This window comes from Mustela lutreola, chromosome 17 (assembly GCF_030435805.1).
Source record: "Mustela lutreola isolate mMusLut2 chromosome 17, mMusLut2.pri, whole genome shotgun sequence".
NCBI classification, from domain to species: Eukaryota; Metazoa; Chordata; class Mammalia; order Carnivora; family Mustelidae; genus Mustela; species Mustela lutreola.
In genome coordinates, this window is record NC_081306.1 from 23322051 (window position 1) to 23335685 (window position 13635).

The following is a 13635-nucleotide window of genomic DNA, read 5'->3' on the forward strand; positions in this document are numbered from 1 at the left end:
GATTCCTCTCTGGGAAACCAGAAGGCAGCGAGACTGTCCACACCACACACCCGCCAGCAGCCGCGAGCAAGAACTTGAACAAGACAGACAAGGACACAGGGAAGAAGAGATGGGGAGAAAAAGCTTGTGGCTCGTCAAAGGAGGGGCCAGAGTGGACCAGTGTGGGGGAAGCAAGGATGAGGTGGTTAAGGCCACACCCAGGGGTTCCACAGGGAGGATGGGGGACAGACAACCCTATCAACAGCTCGAGAAAGGTTCCCGGGACGAAGGGTGGAAACGATCTGTCGGTCTGCCCACCATAATTAATGGGAAGAAGGACTCACAAGACTCATCGTAGAGACTCTGAACTTCAGGGGCAGAGAAGACATGTGAAAAGCTTCTGGAGAAAAGGTCACAGAGATAACCAGCAAACCTCAGGGTCCAGGCAGCAGCCCTAGTGCTGGAAGGTGTTGAGTGGTTCCTGCAGAATCTAGGAACGGGAGGGGTTTGCAAGCTATAATTCTACACCAAGCCAAAAGATGGGAGGAAAGCACCCAGCAAGATCTCAGAAATGGATTTCCAGGGTGCCTGGGGGGCTCAGTGGCTTAAGCCTCTGCCTTTGGCTCAGGTGATGATCTTGGGGTCCTGGGATTGAGCCCCGCATCGGGTTCCCTGATCAGTGGGGAGCCTGCTTCTCTGTCCCTCACCCTGCTCATGTTCTTACTCTCTCTCAAAAATATAAAATCTTTAAAAAATAAAAATTTAAAAAATATTATCTCCAGGGCACCCCTCTTCTTAAGGAGGAGTAAGACGACGAGCGGACAAGAATGCAGATGAGAAACATTAAGAAGGATCCGGGCGCGAAGTGACAAGCGGGGAAACAAGTCCTGGCGCACACACAGGGGCCGCAGGGCCGGGAGGTGCTCTGTGCAGGGGCGCAGGGGTGCAGGGGCACAGTGAGAAGGCGGACCAGCAGCGATACCACAGCCATCACTGCCTCCGGAAGAAGACGTGTCTGAGAAAGGACATAAGTGAGCGTCCCGCGGCGTCCTGTGAAGGACGTGGTCACCGGACAAGCCCTGCTGAAACTGTCCCCAGAGCCAGCCTGGCAGGGCGGGTACCCACTGCCGCCGTCTCTCCCTGCAGGAGGCCAACAGGTGGACCCCAGCTGGAAGGTGCAGAAATGGCCACAAGCGCATGTTCTTCAGAAACGCGGTGTTAGGCATATGTCCTCCCCCTCCTCCTCAGCCTGGAGAGCCGGGGAGGAGCAGAGCCACTGGAGGAGGCCGACCCAGAACCCAGACCTGGGCTCTGCCATGACCCTCGCAGATGCTACCGTGGGCTAGTGGACAGCAGACATCTGGGGATGCCCCAGCCCGGCCCGGACCTCACAGCAAAGACGCGGTAAGAAGGGCGCCATGCCAGAAGCCTCCAGCACAAACCTCCCCACCGCAGGCCAGGGACTGCTCACAGCGGCGGCGATTCTTTTCAGAACTCACCCCTGAGAATTATTTTCAGTCCCAACTGCAACAAGTGACTTCCAAAGGTGTCAGAAAGTACCTTGGAGAATGGTACTTCCAAACACGTTTGTAAAGAGCTGTGGTCAGTGATAAATCTCTGAAGGACATCTCAGTGAATAACGAAGGTCTCCTACCTTGCCACCTTCCTGCTGGAGAGCCGCTTCGCTGGACTGTGCAAAATCAAAACAAACAGGAAAATCATGTCAGAGAACAGACGGGGAGGAATGGGAGGAAACAGGAAACTCAGGCTGAAGAGATACGGGGTGGGGTGCATGTTCACAGGCAGGCAGCGCCTGCCCCCAAGGCCAGCACCATGCACAGAAAAGCCTGCTCAGCAAAGCACTTGGGGACACAGGAGCAATCTCAGGGCCTCGCCAAGTCCAAGGCAAGTCACATTACTCCCACAGAAACCCTGGACGGAGCCACGACCAGACCTCAGCTCAGAAGCCGAGTCCAGCACCGCACCCACCTGCCGCGGTGCTGGGTCTGAGCTGCCCGGCCACTGCCACGCCCCAAATGCACCCCCACCCATCACGTGGCCATCAGCGGCCTCCACACGAAACGGGACACAGGCCTGTTGGTGACAGGAAAGTTCTGTCATCAAGCTTTGACTTAGGCAGTGAAACCACAGGGTCCAAAATCCCGCCCGGCGGCGACCTGGAGGCCCCTTCTGCGGCCACTTCTGCGGCAGTAAGTACGGTCAACCATGTGTCGTCTGGCAAACAGAACATCTGCAGTGGCCAAAAGGGCCGAACTTACCTTACCGCTTACTTCTGAAGTCCAGAGTTGTTGTTGTTTTAAGATTTTATTTACTTATTTGCGAGAGAGACAGATGGTGAGCATGGGTGAGACAGCATGGGGCAGAGAGAAAGGGAGAAGCAGACTCTGCTGAGCAGGGAGGGAGCCCCATGCGGGATGCATCCGGGACCTGAGACGGTGACCTGAGCCGAAGGCAGACACCTCACCCACTGAGCCAGCCAGGCGTCCCCTAGTTTTCTTCTCCAACACGACTGCTACGCCACGGGCCGGCCCACGAGGGGCAGCTCTCCCTCCGGCACCAGAACCAGCCGTGGCGTGCCTCCCTTCAGCCGAAACTCTCACACACACTGCAACTCCCTCGTGGCCCAGGCCAGGGACGGCCCAGCGGAGTCAGCTATGCCGCCTCCCACCTCGATTCCCTCCTACTTGCTCTGTAGAAATGGATCTGGGCCCCTCACCAATTCTTCTTCTGCAGTTTCTACCAGCAGAGGGTGCTGGAGGGCTCCCACATGTCCATGTGTCTACCTGTCCTCTTGTCCTAGGGACATCTGGTCCATCCGGGCCCAGATCCCGCACGCTGGCGTCCTCTCAGCTCCACCAGGAGTTCCCTCTCAGAGCACCTCTGCTGAGGCCCTTCCTCGTGAGGCCTTCTGGCAGCCAGAGGGCAGACTTCCACCACGATCCAGAAGGTAAGCTCCGGACAAGTCCCCGGGTGTGGGGAGCAGCTGAGCCCTCTCAGCGGCCGGCGTCTCGTCATAGTCCCCACGTGCGGTTCCTCCTTGTTAAAGCTCCTCGTGTGAACCACTGTGTGCTCCCCTCTCCTGGCCGACTTCCTCTGAGTGTCACGGGAGTCAGGGTACATAGCGACCTTGCCCAGACTGTACCGCCAGTCCGGTTTTGAGGTTTGTAATTTGAAAATAGGCTTTATACTCTTGATTTCTTAATATTCTTACTAATTCTTACAAAACGAATCTTTTCATAGAGGCTCCCAGGTATCTGGAAAACAGAATCGGCACTATAGATAGGCATGTTCTGAGGTTCAGTGGGTAGAAAATATATTTGACAGAGGCGCTTGGGCGGCTCAGTGGTTAGGCCTCTGCCTTCGGCTCAGGACACGATCGCAGGGTCCTGGGATCGAGCCCCACATCGAGCTCCTGGCTCAGCAGGGAGCCTGCTTCTCCCTCTGCTGTTCCCCTTGCTTGTGCTCACTCTCATTCTCTCTCAAATAAATAAAATCTTAAAAAGAAAGGAAGGAAGGAAAGAAAGAAAGAAAAATACATTTGACTTCAAAGCTTCCAGACACAGTTGGGACTGAATCACTTTTTACCATCCACAAACCAAAACCAAACACTTTGATTTCATGACAATTCCATGGAAACCAACAAGCAAGATTTCGGTCTTCTTCACTTCAGTGTTGGGGATAAATTTCCCCACAGCTGTGTTGTGGCTCCAGTGATGACTTTAATGGCACATGAACCCACCTTGACTGGGTTTTCCTCGGAGAATGGCTGAGACTGTGCACAAGGCCCCACAGAACTTGCCATCTGCATGGGGCCGCACCTCAAGCTCCCCCTCAAAAGCCCCAACAGAGGCAACCGTGGCCATGCTGAGGCAGGTTCTCAGCACAGAAAAGACCACTCCAGAAACGAGAGACCGGACCCACCTCTTTGTGCTGACCCTCAAACAGACAAGCATTCCTGTACTCGAACCCACGACAGCAGGACAGCAGGTCTCTGTATGGGAGGCCAGCTGGAGGGACCTTCCAGGAGCGCACCCAGCTAAACACATGCTACGTGAAGTGAAAGAATGGTTTTCCCTATGATAGAGGCCAGGAGGTCTCTGAAGTCCCCCGGAAGGCTAGGTGCTGTCAGTACCACCGGGACCCCCCCAGACCCCCTCGGGAAGCTGCCAAATGGCCACACAGAATCTTCGCCACTTGACTGGGCATGTGCTGGGCTGCAGCCTGTGCTGCGGGTGTCACCCAGAACCCGAGAAAGGGGCTGAAGACACCAAAGTGGCTCCACCAGACAACAGGCAGGTCCACGGGTACAGCAGGGCTGCCGACCACAGCGACCTGCCAGGAAGCCTGAGCTGGCCTTGTCCGCAGGCTCCTCAAGACAGGGGAGCAGTCTGCAAAAGACAACTTCTCCAAACACACTGAAACCGTCAGGATGGCTGGCCTTTCTGCCACACGTTCTGTAATTTGCAGCGGCACCAGGCCCCTCTTTCAGGAAGCCACTCCAGACTGCCACCCGGGAGTACACAGCCCTGATCAGCACCTAGCATCCTGCCCTGGCCAGCGTGCACACTCTGTGGCCTGCACCCCCTCTGCCGGGCTGGCGCTGCGTGGCACGGAGCCAGCCACACAAGAAGCTACATCAACAACACGCTCAGACATGTGAACACGGACACACCCCTCGGACCCAGTCTCTTTAAGTGGAGCGTATCAAGCTGTGGGGAGCCAGCAAAAGGAAACCGTCTCCTTCTGGAGCGTTGACCTGAGTAGGGTTGGGGATGGAGGACGGAGAGGCAGGCAAACACTCAGACACAACCCAGAACTGGGAGACGGGAAAGAGGGACAGAATGGGGACCGACCAAGGCCGGGGGCAGCAGGCACATGCTGGCTCCTGGGTACCCATCAAAAAACAGGGTAGCAAAGCTGGGTATTCTGGTAATAGAGTCTGAGGCAGCCTCACAGAAAAGGGTCCCAGGGACACGTGACTGGCTCAGTCAGCAGAGCATGTGACTCTTGATCTTGGGGTTAGGAGTCTGAGCCCCAAGTTGGCTGTAGAGAGGCTGTAAAAATAAAATCTTTAAAAAAAAACAAAAAAAGGAGGCTCATGAAAAGGCTCACGTGATTTAAACATACACTCCTGAAAGCTATTTACAAATCTATTTTGGGGGGTTTTTTGGAGAGCCAGAGGGCATGAGCTATGGAAGGGGCAGAGAGAGGGTGAGAGAGAATCCCAAGCAGACCCCATGCAGACTGTGGAGCCTGACGTGGGGCTCGATCTCCCAATCCTGAGATCATGACCCTTGCCAGATTCAGGAGTCAGATGCTGAACAAACAAAGCCACCCAGGGACCTCGACAAATTAGTTTCTAAGGACCAAATGTTACTTTAAATTTCACAAAGCCCTTTCATGTGACTCTCAGTTAAGGAAATCTTGCAGTAAAATGAGGACAGTATCTCCTTCGAGGCGCAGACACGCTTTCACACACTGGATTTCCTCACAAGGGACACAGTGTGTGAAGCCAGCTTGCTCCCGTGGGACCAGAAGCGGTGGCTCGGATGGAGGCATGCACACAGAGCAAGGGGGGCAGAGGGCAACCAGACACAGGCTCAGCTCATGCGGGGCCGGGGGCAGGGCGGAGGAAGAGTCCCGCTGCCGGCACACTCGTCTTTTGGCGGCAGTGGCACCCGGGGCCAGAGCCACCGGCCAGAGTGCGGCGACCTAGACTCTCCCTCCGTGTAAACAAAGAGCACGGCCAGGGACCAGACCGTTACCTATTCTGTTCAAGATCATTCAGGCGAGCGGAAAGATCCTCGAGGCGGTTGATCTGCTTGTGGCACTGGCTACAGTAAAACTCAAAAGCCTCGTCAGTGAGGATGCAGTGCAGCTTCACGGCCAGCGGGTCGGTGCTAGAGAGACGAGAAGTGTCCGCTCAGGACACAGTGCGCACCCCAGGCTGTCTGCCACTCCATGGAGGGGCTGGACAGAAGCATGCTGTCAGGTGCCCGGCTGTGTGGGATTCTGGCTCTTTCCTTCAACTGCCGGGAGCCCACCTCCCTCAACATCACCTCCAGGACCGGTGACACGCACCAGCTCGAGCAGCAGGGTACCTGGCCACACACCTGCTCCTTCCTGGTCAGGTGCTTAGAGGAAACAGGTGTGGCCCACGGGCTTCATCGTAAAACAAAAAAGCTTCTCTAACAAGTAAATGGCCGGAAATACTACTTTCTCCTTTGTCCAAAACACATCAACAGGAGGGCAAAGCACAAGGGGGGGGGTCTCAGTTCCGGGACTGGAGCTACTTCAGTAACCGCTCTGAAGTCCAGTAGCCTCAGACACGGTGCATGCATGAGGCGTCAGCGTTAACTCTGTCGTCGTTTGGACCTTCGTTAAAAACTCGGGATTCTAGGGGCGCCTGGGTGGCTCAGTGGATTAAGCCGCTGCCTTCGGCTCAGGTCATGATCTCAGAGTCCTGGGATCGAGCCCCGCATCGGGCTCTCTGCTCAGCAGGGAGCCTGCTTCCCCCTCTGTCTCTGCCTGCCTCTTTGCCTACTTGTGATCTCTCTCTGTCAAATAAAATAAATAAAATCTTTAAAAAAAAAAAAAAAAAAAAACTCGGGATTCTATTTGCCTCCCTGTGACCTAGTCTCAGTGGACCTTCAGGGCACCGGTGGGCGCCTGTTGCAGGAAGATGAAGGCAGAGAGGCGGTTGTGTCCCTGGGGTGTTAGGGCCTGCCAGCTTTTGCAAGCCGAGGTGGAGGTTCCACGTAAGGACAGGCTGAGGGGGAATGTCACTGGTGGTGTGGAAGTCCCACCTGAGACAGAAAATGTGAGAGACCGCGTGAGAGGCACAGACTAAGCAGACAAGGAAGACTACCAAGCTGGACAGACACAAGTGTAGCTGCCCCCAGGCCTCGCCTCCGCGTCGACAGCACCAAGAAGGAAAGCTGCTAAAAACACTCACGCATGTCACTCACGCCAACTCCCAGAGACTTGCCACAGAGGCCCTCTCCCAGGCCAGTGGGTCCTCTAGGGCAGGCAACCATCTGTGGAAAGGAAGGGTCTCGCAGATGCGGGTTCAGAGATACTCGGCTTCTGCTGTCAGCAAAGGGTGAGGGTTTCGAGAGCGGGCCACCAAGGGGAGAGGTGGCTGACACGCACCAGCTGCTGAGCCGGGCAGGAGTTTCGCCTGTAGCGGCAGGAACGGCCTCAGATGGGCCAGTCACCAGTGACAGGCGGCCAGGTGTACAGGCCCCTCGTATGGACATGAGCGAAGTCCTAAGAGGAAGGAGATCTGGGAGGACCCAGCCCCATGAGTGAAGGCCTCACCCTTCAGCTCAGGCAGCCAGAACTCCCCAGATCATTAGAAGGAGATGAAGTGAAAGACATCATTTCTGATGCTAAAGCCGCCCACAGAGGCTGACCAAAGGGCACAAACTTGCAGCTACAAGAGACTGAATGTAAAACGTGGTAACTATGCTATATTACATAACTGAAGTGTTCTCTCCTCCCACCCTCCCTCCCTCCCAATACATACACACACACACACACACACACACACACACACGTACACACGTGTCCATACATGCACACACACCCCAGCGGTGAAAGGCTGCGTTACCTGGGGGTAGGGAAAGTGGGGTCTCTGCAGCCATGCTCCCCGTTGCAGAGGGTCTCCAGGGACAGCTCCGCCTCGCTGCCCTCGCCATAGTCCTCAAAATGCTCCTCACCACCTATCACCGTGACAACAGACTGGCTGTGCAGCTGCGATCTGCAAAGGCAAAACACAAGTGACACACTGTGACTTGTGGCCGCAGATCCGAGGGTGTGACGGTACCTTCCGGCAGAATGTGCCACTGGCCACATGTCCGAGTTCAAATGTTCTAGCAGCCATGTTCGAAAGCAGTAAATGCATAGGCGAAATGGATTTTAATAATGTATTTTAACTTACGCCAATGTATCCAAAATATCACTTCAGAGGCACAATTTTATATTCCCTATTTTTTTAAAGATTTTTATTTATTTATTTGACAGAGAGAGAGCATGAGCATGGGGGAGGGGCAGAGAGAGAAGCAGGCTCCCCACCAAGCCAGGAGCCCAGTGTGAGGCTCAATCCTAAAACCCTGGGATTATGACCTGAGCTGAAGGCAGACACCTCCCCGACTGAGACACCCAGGCACATATTCGAGATTCTTTATTTCATAACAAGTCTTTGAAATCTGGGGTCCGTTGTACACTTCCAGCACACGCCCATTTGCTCAGCAACTCCACACATCAGGAATTTGCAGCAGACACAGGCCCCTGTCTCCTGCGAGTGCTCCCCGTGCTTCTTCCTGGAGCTGCCGGCCAGTGTGGGTGCAAGACTTGCGCTATGACGTGAAATTCCGAAGAGCAGACTCCAACCAGGGAACGTCAAGGGCTTGCTAGCACCTGTCCTCCTTCTGGGAGGGAGATCACGCTCTCCTCTGCACCCAGCTTCCAGAGCACAGGGTCACAGGGCCAGGGAGATGCCCGGGCACGCCTGGAACTGGCAGAGGCTGAGCCAAAGGCAGGGGCTCAGGGCTCCACCAGGGGCAGAAGAAAACAGCCGTGCTGCCATCAGCAACTCCGCCAGTGCTGAGAACCTGAGAGCTGCCCCTCTCAGAAGGGGAAAGGGGGCCTCAGAGAGCCCAGTGACTGTCACGCAGGCAGTGAGGGACGGGAACTGGATCCTTGTGTGTAACACAGACCAACGCGGCTAACAGACCAAGTTCTTATTTCCTACCCACAAATGCGTGCATCCAGGGAGCGGTCCTGACGCCACCAAGGACAACTTCCACAGTCCTACACGTACCCGCTTTCAGAAACAACAGAGTCTGAGCGAACTGAAGTGGGGATGAGCCCTTACTTCTTACCGTCCTCAAAAGCACACCCGTAATACGTTCACACACATATAAACGAGGGCGTCTGTTTATATGTTTATATATGTGGCTCAGGTGGCTGAGTGTCTTGATGTTAGGGCCAGGAGATCGACGCCATGTCAGGCTCCCTGCTGCGCGTGCAGCTTCCTCGAGATTCTCTCTCCCTTTGTCCCTCCCCTCCCCGCTCTGTCTCTAAAAACAAAATTAAATGAAAATAAACAAAAATACAAATAAATGGAGCGAGATACTCTGCTCCAAGACTGGAAGACCGGTACGCGGAGAAGATGCTGATTCCCCCTGCAATGACCTGTGTCGTGACAATGCTAACCAGAAGCCCTGCAGACTTCTTCATCCAGAAACCAACATGCACATTCTAAAGCCTCCAGGGAAAGGCAAAGAGCTAAAGGCACCAACACATCCTTGAAGAAGAGGACTGGAGGGTGACGTACGCGCAGTCCGACCTACAACACGCTGGAGTCAGAGCCTGTGTGGCACTGACCCAAGGATGAGCAGACAGAACAGGCCGCGCAGCCCAGCCCCAGGCCCACACACACTCAGCGGCCTCCCAGGCCCACGGGGACACCAGACAGTGAAGGAAGGAGGAACCCACTCAAAGCTGGGGCTGAGTCGACTGGAGACTCATTTGGGGAACGACCCCAACCTCACACCCCACACAAAAATGAGTTATGGAGAGATGACAGATCTGAACAGAGAGATGCAAAAATACAGCTTTTGAAAGAAAATGGAAGTAAATATCAGAGTCGTATGAAGCAAGCAAAATTTCTAAAACAGTACAGAGGTGGCACCTGCGTGGCTCAGCTGGTTCGTGTCTGCCTTCTGCTCAGGTCACGATCTGGGGGTCCTGTGATCGAGCCCTGGGCCGGGCTCCCTGCTCCATGGGGGGTCAGTTTCTCCCTTTCCCTCTTCCCCCTCCAGATCCTCCCCCAGCTAGTGCTCCCTCTCATTCGTTCACACTCTCAAATAAATAGCATCTTAAAAAAGAACCCAAACTCCTACAAATCAAAAGAAGATGACAACCCAACAGATGGGAGACACCAAATCACACCCATGGCCTGTGTTTGTACGGTCGGACTGGGGCACGGCCGTGAACCGTAACCACAAAGCACCTGCCCAGCGAAGCCCGAGGAGTCGTCACTGAGACCGTATGACCTACAAGCCAGAAAGTATGTATTATCTGGCCTTTTGCAGAAAAAGTCTGTAGAACCCTGCAATAAACACAGGTATAAAAGACTGGAACAGGCACTTTGCAAAAAAAGATCAAAGTGGCAAACGACACAAAACAAGGCCCTCATCTGAAAATGCAAGTCAGAACGCCCCTGCACCCCGACTGCCCACCCTCCAGAAAAGGAGCAGAGGCCCAGAGGCAGCAGGAAGGCAAGCACCTACGAGAAGCCCGGTCTGTACCGGTCCCACAGCCCCACAAGCATGCTGTAGAGGCAGCACCGTCCCACTCCTAGGGACAAACAGGCCACCCAGACACGTGGTGTTTCCAGCAGCGTGGTGTTTCCAGCAGCGTCGTTCATAAAGCCGAAGCTGTGAACGACCCAGAGGGCCACCAGCAATGAATTAAAGCTACAGCACGCTCACGCCACAGAGTAACAATAATGAAGACAATGGACAACCAGCACAGAACTCGGGGTGCAGCTCAACAGCCATGGCGCCAGGTGGAAGCAGCCAAATGTATAAAGGCTACAGTTCTGTGTGGTCACTGTGACGAAGGTGCGAGCCCGGGGACAGCACGGCCGTCATCCGCAGCCGGATACCCGCGAGCGGCTGGCCTACCCGCACTCACACGCCACTGCGCAGTACTTCAATTAAAGAGGAAAACCCAACAACTCTGGGAGGCCGCACGAGGCCTGAAACCCACACAAACGACATGAGATAACACCTAACCACCCCCGAAGCTGGGAAGCATGACGGCTTCCCACACGGCACACGGCCGGTGCAAGTTCTCTTCCAGGTCCGCACATGCCGGGCACTGCCCCCTCCCTTTGCTGGTCTGCAAACATATGGGGACGCCTGGGGCAGGAGAAGGGGGGATAGGATCAGAAGATCTGGGAGAGGTGCGGCCAAGACTAGCAGGTTCTAAGATCCTGCTGGGAGATAAGGCCGGAACATGGTGCCCTGCCCTGGTTTCTAAGAACTTCAGCGAGAAACCCAGGGTTAAGTCTCTCTCGACATTGTGCAGTGCATACAACCAGGGTTGTCTGCTGCCGGCAGGAATGCCTCCTTCCTAGGTGGTTGGTTGTCGCCGGCAGACACGCTGGGCAGTGGGCACGGGCTCTCAGCGGGACTTCAGGCCACGCTGGAGGGTCCGCTTTCTCCCCAGGTCCCACAAGGACCCCGCAGCACTCTGACACCAACCCCTCCACAAACCCACTGCACCCACAGGACATGTCTCCTCGGTGTCCTAGAAGCAGCAGCCAGGGTACAGACCTGCCGGGGAGCAGCAGCAGAGCGCCGTGACCAGGATCCTCCAGGGCGTCCAGGCACTCGGAGGGCACGGCTGAGCCGCCAGGGCTGTCCGCGTCCCCTTCGGCCTGCAGCTCCGGGTGCACCAGGGTGCTCGTGTCCTCGTCGGTGAAGGTCTCACACTCACTGTAAGTACTCTCGGACCCCATGTATGCGCTGTCTGTCACTTCGTTGGCCTAGGAGAGAGTGTCAGCAGTCAGTCCCATACCCTGAAATGACCCCATGTCCGTGAACCTCAATGCCCCACAGTACCCTACTGCAGGCATCGAGATACCATGTGGAGAGACAGCCTCGGGCAGGGTCCCAGCCACACCTCTAAGCAGAAATATCAGCTTAATGAAACAATCCAACAGGTTTTTTGGGTTTGGTTTCTTTTTTTGGGCTGAAACCGGGAACGAATATCCAACGGTTTTCAAAACTGAAACACAGACCCCTGTTCTACAGCAGAAAAACCACTAGAGCAATTCTGAAAGTTAGCTGGGTAAGCATACCTAAATGACAGGAGGGTCCCAAAACCACGGGACAAGTCCCAGTGCAGCCCCTCATGTGTGTCTAGCAGCACTGGGATGATTTCTATCCAAAGAATCGTGCAAGAACACACTAATTAAAAAGTCACCGTCAGGGGCGCCTGGGTGGCTCAGTGGGTTAAGCCTCTGCCTTCAGCTCAGGTTATGATCTAGGGGTCCCACATGGGGCTCTCTGCTCAGCAGGGAGCCTGCCCCCCCCCATTCCTGCCTCTCTGCCTACTTGTGATCTCTCTCTCTCTGTCAAAAAAAAAAAAAAAAGTCCCCGTCAGTGCCTGTTTTGTACAATGTGGCTACTGCTTTGAAATTCAACTCTGGGGTCTAACCTCAAATACTAACCCATCGATTATTAACCAACCCATTACATTCACTGGTTAAAGGTCTACTTTCCACAAAAGCTATCTTTGTTTTCTCTTCTGGACCCAGTGCCCAGTATCTAGCACAGTACAAATTATTTCAACTCAAAGAATCATTTCACAAGCCATTTTCAATTCATCTTCTCAGCTTTAATTACAACGCAACTGCACTGGTTAGGGAAAGTAGCTAACACGTCATGCTCAAAATAATCTTGAGGTTAACAACTTGAGAACAGGGGTGCCTGGGTGGCTCAGTGGGCTAAGCCTCTACTTTCGGCTCAGGTCATGATCTCAGGGTCCTGGGATTGAGCCCCTCATCGGGCTCTCTGCTCAGCAGGGAGCCTGCTTCCAGCTCTCTCTCTGCCTGCCTCTCTGCCTACTTGCGATCTCTTTAAAGAAAAAAAAAAACTCGAGAACAATTAAGATTCCAGAAAAGCATCTGGAAAAGGTGCACTCTGTCCTGTCATTCTGATGTCACCAGAGGACAGTGTGCTCGGAGGTACTGTGCTAACAAGAAGAGACTGGTCCCCCACTAACTCTGAGGGCATCTCAAGGCTGCATCTCATGGCTCCTTGCCCCACTGAAGAGGCATCAAGGGCCCAGGCTGAGCTGGTGGCATCCTAGTGCACCGATGACAGGCCAGGGTCCATTCTCCATCTGCCGCCCACCAGCCCAGTGACCCCACACGAGGGTCCCAACCACTCCAAGCCCCTGTTGCCTCATCTGCAAGACGGGACTGGGATTAAGAGACCACACAGGCCGGTACGGAAAGAAACCTGGGAGACTGTGGGGTTCACCAGTCCCTGTGGGCTCAGAGTCCCAGCTGTGTGTGCGGCCAGAGTATAGCGGAATGACAGGAGAGGAAGAGTGCCACCCATGTTTCCAAGGGAAGAACCCATCTTCCTTGGAATCGAAGGCTACTGAGAAGCCCCTAAAACCCTCCCTTCCAAATCTGAACCCGGGAAATCACTCTCAGTGGGTCATCGTCACTGAGCAGGTATCGCCTCCGGCCGGGCTCAGGGCTGGCTTTGCACTCGGGCGGCACAGGCAGGGACGGGCAGCTGAGCTGGGCAGGCACCCGCACGTCAGCTGAGCCCCCGGAAGAAGCGCAACAGAACAGGCGCGAGGTCCACAGCCACTTCCCGACGTCTGCTGCGGGCTGGCTGCTGGTTTGCTGCCCAGATGGCACCGCACACTCACAGAGGGGGTGATGCCTGGGAACCACCCAAGAACAGGAGGAAGACCCCCCGAGCCCCACTGCTCTTTGTCTGTAAGACAGTCCACTGTAGCCCTCCCTCCCTCACCCACTCAGTCCCCAGACCCCAGAAGCAGGCAGGACTGCACACTGCAATCCTTAGCCGGCAGGCCCAG

General features: G+C 55.0%; 1 protein-coding gene across 4 annotated transcripts in view; it reads right to left on the reverse strand.

The window, feature by feature from the left end:
* Positions 1 to 13635, reverse strand: part of RAB11FIP3 (RAB11 family interacting protein 3) — a 76780-nt gene that overhangs the window by 12416 nt on the left and 50729 nt on the right. Inside the window, exons 4-7 of one of the 4 annotated variants that reach the window (XM_059154055.1) lie at positions 11349 to 11560; positions 7613 to 7762; positions 5766 to 5900; positions 1634 to 1669 (exon numbers count right to left, since the gene is read on the reverse strand). In XM_059154055.1, the coding sequence (XP_059010038.1) occupies positions 1634 to 1669; positions 5766 to 5900; positions 7613 to 7762; positions 11349 to 11560 (533 nt within the window). The remainder of the gene's footprint in view (positions 1 to 1633; positions 1670 to 5765; positions 5901 to 7612; positions 7763 to 11348; positions 11561 to 13635) is intronic. The other 3 variants (XM_059154056.1, XM_059154058.1, XM_059154057.1) reach the window with 3 other exon arrangements.